Here is a 4,439-nt window from a genome sequence, read left to right on the forward strand (position 1 = left end):
CGCCTTCGTAAATTTGGCCTAGTAGTAGTACTATATTCTGCTTCTATGATTAACCACTGCGATGCATCTTGTCGGTCAAAATTGTGCATGTTGCAGTAATACATTTACGTAATACAAAAATAACAGTTTATACAATGCCGTCTAGTGAGTGGTCTAGATATGGCCGATTCAGATTCACCTGTCAATTTTGTCTCCCAAATCAGAGCGTCTGTATTTTAATAAATCATATCTACCTTAGCGACTTAAATTCTTAAAATCTTCTTCAACATTCAACTTTTATTTGGAATTAAGGGCTGGCCCCTTTGAAGCGCATATATTTGCTACAGACTTAAAATTAAGCGTATTTCAAGATTAAACTTAAATTTCGGTACATATTCATCCGGGGCAGTTCTTTCTGCCGTAAATTAGTGCATAATTATATTACATCGATGATTCGTAAGCATACAGTGTATATAGGCTGACATTTCTTAGAACAACCAGCTATTTTCAAATGAAATTGAAAAACTTTACATGTACATTATATTACCCATCTTCAGTTCTCACGAGCTATCAGTATCAGTATGCATTCCACAAGTTATCGCCAAATTATTTTAAAAGTGACCTTCTAAGTTCTGTGGTCTACACTATACATTTCATATTCATCTTTCGAAAATTAGTTTTATTCTCGATTTTGTACAAGCTCTAATTCTACTGGAGTCTGGAGTTTAATTAATAGAAGGGAGGTCTAGGAGGTTAATAGAGTGACAGAGCAAGACTTTTAAAATTTAAAAAGTTGTAATAATTATAGATTTTATTGAATTATACTGATACTTTAGAGTGTTTATTTAAAATGTAGGAAAAAATTAAAAATTAACAGTTGATCAGAATCGATTTAAGAAGAATAGGTGTTATTTATATTATCAGTTATAATTGTTTTTATGCAAGCGTAAGGTAAAGTCGACAATATTCCAGCTTGCCATTCAATATTCACCTCGCCCTCCGATAGGGTTAGTTATGAACGCCTATCTATATTTTATTACAAATTTACCTTCTGGTGCGAAAATTGGCGTTAGAACCTTTATTTATTTTATAAGTGAAACGAAATGGTACGAAGAATTCTATAAACTATATCATTGCCGACACCAGAAGAGTACTTAATTTATTTATGAACATCTGGTTATATAATAAAACTAAAAGTACAAAAGCGACATAATATCACATATTTGCCAAAAATTAGTTAATAACAATTTTTTTAATTTTAATTTAAACTCAAATAAACATTATACTTTGAGCCCAAAAATGCTCTATTCTTACCTTTTGTTTTTATTCATGATGGTACCACTACCAGCACTACAACTGGTGGTTAGCAATACCTTCGAAGGAACTGTTTGACTTTCATGCATAAGCATTCCCAAACAGTATTAATTTAAGTACAAGATACTTCTACTGTTCTAGACTTGCCACTCCAAATTCTAACTTTTAGTAGATAAGTCACTAAATTCTGAAAGTAAAACAACTTCTTATTAAAAGATCTACTTATATACGTGGAACGCTAATGTTAGCAGAACAGTTATAGCAGAGATTAATCAATAGTTTTAAATCACATACTCAACGAAACCACTAACAGCGATTAATCAGTCACCTATACAGTTTTAGTTTTACGTAGTGCTACACGTTAAAAACAACCTAAAGTTCAAGCAAATTCTCAACAACGTGACTATCAAAGGCACAGAGGAAGTATATCCAACCTATTTGGTACATCTTTTTAAAATGCCACGTGCTTTTAAGCGAACCAATCAGTTGAATTTACCCACACAAGAAATTGATGACACACCCACCCCAAACTAGCGCATGTAAAACCTGCTCTTCTTACAGAAATAAGGTTGAATTGTAGTAGAAATATGGTATCATAAATGTAGATTACGAACAAGTCAAATAACTTAGTGGTAATATTGGAGTTAGGTTACGTGTTTATACAAGAATTTACTTCTAGTCACTGTAAACTTTTTAAAATGTTTTTGTACTTTTGTAGAATACTAAAACAATCATAGTACACAGCACATTAAATGGTATTGTTACGTCTCCGTTTGTTAATTGATTTTCCCTAACTTCGTTCCGACGAAACTTTAGCGACACAAGTCCTTACTTAATAAAACTGGTTTATTCTTTCTGAATATAACTTTACGATACACTTATTTTCAACAATCGCGCTAAAACAAACGCTATATGAACGAACGTCAACAATACTTCTGACTGCAGTTCAATTTCTCACTATCTACACACACATTACATTATTGTCCGTCACGTTGTCACCCTCTTTTATATACCAAACTACCCTATGTCTAGTAAATGCTAGAGCATTCGCCAAGGTACAGGATAGTTCTAGAAACGTGGCGTCACACTAGTCATGTGACCTCGCTGACGCAACAGTATTATTTGATGTTTGTAGCTGTAACAGATACCTAACTGTTTTGTATTCATTAGTATTTAAGTACTGTTTAGACTGTCTTTATTTGATGCAATCGATTATAAAATAAGTTGTATCTGATGAAATATATTGATAACAAAAACTAAAAAGTAACATAAAACTTTAAATGTAAGTTCATATCTGTTCTATAAATGTCTTAAATAAAATTGATAATAATTACATTCATTTGCTTAACCTGATTCACACTATAACAGTTGTTGCTCGTGAAAATTGATTGTATATGTATATATTTAACGCCTTGACCTCAACTATGTAGTGTGGTTGACAAATCATAACATATTCTTCTTGGCTTTCATTCATAAGTTCTTAGAATCTGTTAGAACCGATGTTAACATAATTGTAGCTAAAATGTGTATGCTCTAAGGTAAAATGCCATTTAAAAAATAATAATCATAACGCTAATTATAAGCCCATATTTACTTGACTAGCTAGCTACCTCCGTCAAGGGCGTACAAATGAATACGCGTGTGTGTAAATTCATTGATAACGACCAAGGTTTTTTTATATTTTGAAAGGTACTCACTGATTAGGTAAATGTGCTTTTTTTTTGTTTTTAATAATTATCTGTTGAATGAAACAGATAAAAAATACTGGGTCACAAAGAACAAGAGTCCTTTACCCCCCCCCTTCAAATGTTGATCGTATCAGGAATTTATAAATGTTTGTTTCTAAGCTCTTGACGAAAGCAGCTGGTTATGTAAATTTGGAGATATTTTTTTATTCTATTGTAATAAGATGTTATTGAACCTTAAACAAAGCATCTCGGATACAATGACGATAACACTGGTTTCACCATAATGATCTCGTTCTTCAGGTTATATGCTAATTGGTATATCTTTATCATCAATATAGTTTATCCATTACAACTTATTTTCTGATCGGTAATAAGGAATTCACATAAAATGAATATCAATTAATAAAATATGCTAAATTAATAAGACCGTGAGAACTGAAGACTTACATTAGACTTAACATTCTATTAACCAAGTAGATAACTGATATTTATTCCAGAAGCGGAAAATATACCTATCAGTGTTTAAAATACATTGTGTTGTTTTTATATATTTTATCTTTACTATTAGTATTCAAAATCAAACACCACAATGAACTTCATCTGTTATTTCAGGCTACATTGAAAATTTCATCTTTAAAATAAATTATTCCACAGAATGATAATTATAACAACCTCTATTCGAAAATGGATTGAAATATAGATTTATTTTAAACTTTAAAATTTCATGTTTATATGTATGGCAGCATACCTACTGTTACTCTTTATGAGGCTACAGTTTAAAGATATTAAATACAATGGTGAGAATCGTAAGGCCTCAAACATTTGTTCTCCATCCCACGCCAAGAAGAAAGGAAATCTAAAAAGGAGAATTCAAAGTAAAGAGGCATCAAGTAACACAAAAAGTTATGACTGAGATTTCATTTAAATACTTCCTTTAGAAATTAGAAATTAAGAAATATAAAAATGTATATAATGAACTGCATTTTTAAAACTTTTCTTTATGCGTAAGGTTAAGTTTGGTGATTAAGAGAGCAAAACTAAAATGGAGTCCTTTCTCTACAAATTCAGAAATCCAAGAAGCCAAGCAACAAAGTGCAAATATAATGTGTAGACAAAGCTAATTGCAACTGCCCATGGGCCCGGGCGAATGAAACCTGGTTATGCCGTAAAGCCCGCAAAGGCTATATCTTCATTTAATGATGAAAAACATAGTTTTGGGCTTTTTTTTTTTTTGCATATAGACGCTTGATACATTAAAAACGATTGAAATAATACTTTGAGTAATAATTACTATGTATTTGTTACTTTATAGATTTAGTAGATATCTGTTGTTACTTTATTAACGTTTTTACGCTTATACTGTGAGGTAAAAACGGCTGCTGCTATGATTTTGTCTGATTTATGAGCTCGTTGCTGTTCTAATTTAGGATCTTCTTTTTAATAAATTCTTGAAAATGC

General features: G+C 31.2%; 1 protein-coding gene across 2 annotated transcripts in view; it reads right to left on the reverse strand.

Annotated features, from left to right (window-relative positions):
* LOC106469610 overlaps positions 1-1,365 on the reverse strand; it is a 23,971-nt gene extending 22,606 nt beyond the window's left edge. Inside the window, exon 1 of one of the 2 annotated variants that reach the window (XM_022398185.1) lies at positions 1,294-1,365. In XM_022398185.1, coding sequence (XP_022253893.1) covers positions 1,294-1,310 — 17 coding nt within the window. In that variant the 5' untranslated portion in view covers positions 1,311-1,365. Of the gene's footprint in view, positions 1-516; positions 661-1,293 lie in introns of those variants that run through there. The other variant, XM_022398186.1, reaches the window with a different exon arrangement.
* Positions 1,366-4,439: the final 3,074 nt, after the last annotated feature.

Source organism: Limulus polyphemus, unplaced genomic scaffold (assembly GCF_000517525.1).
Source record: "Limulus polyphemus unplaced genomic scaffold, Limulus_polyphemus-2.1.2 Scaffold3570, whole genome shotgun sequence".
NCBI classification, from domain to species: Eukaryota; Metazoa; Arthropoda; class Merostomata; order Xiphosura; family Limulidae; genus Limulus; species Limulus polyphemus.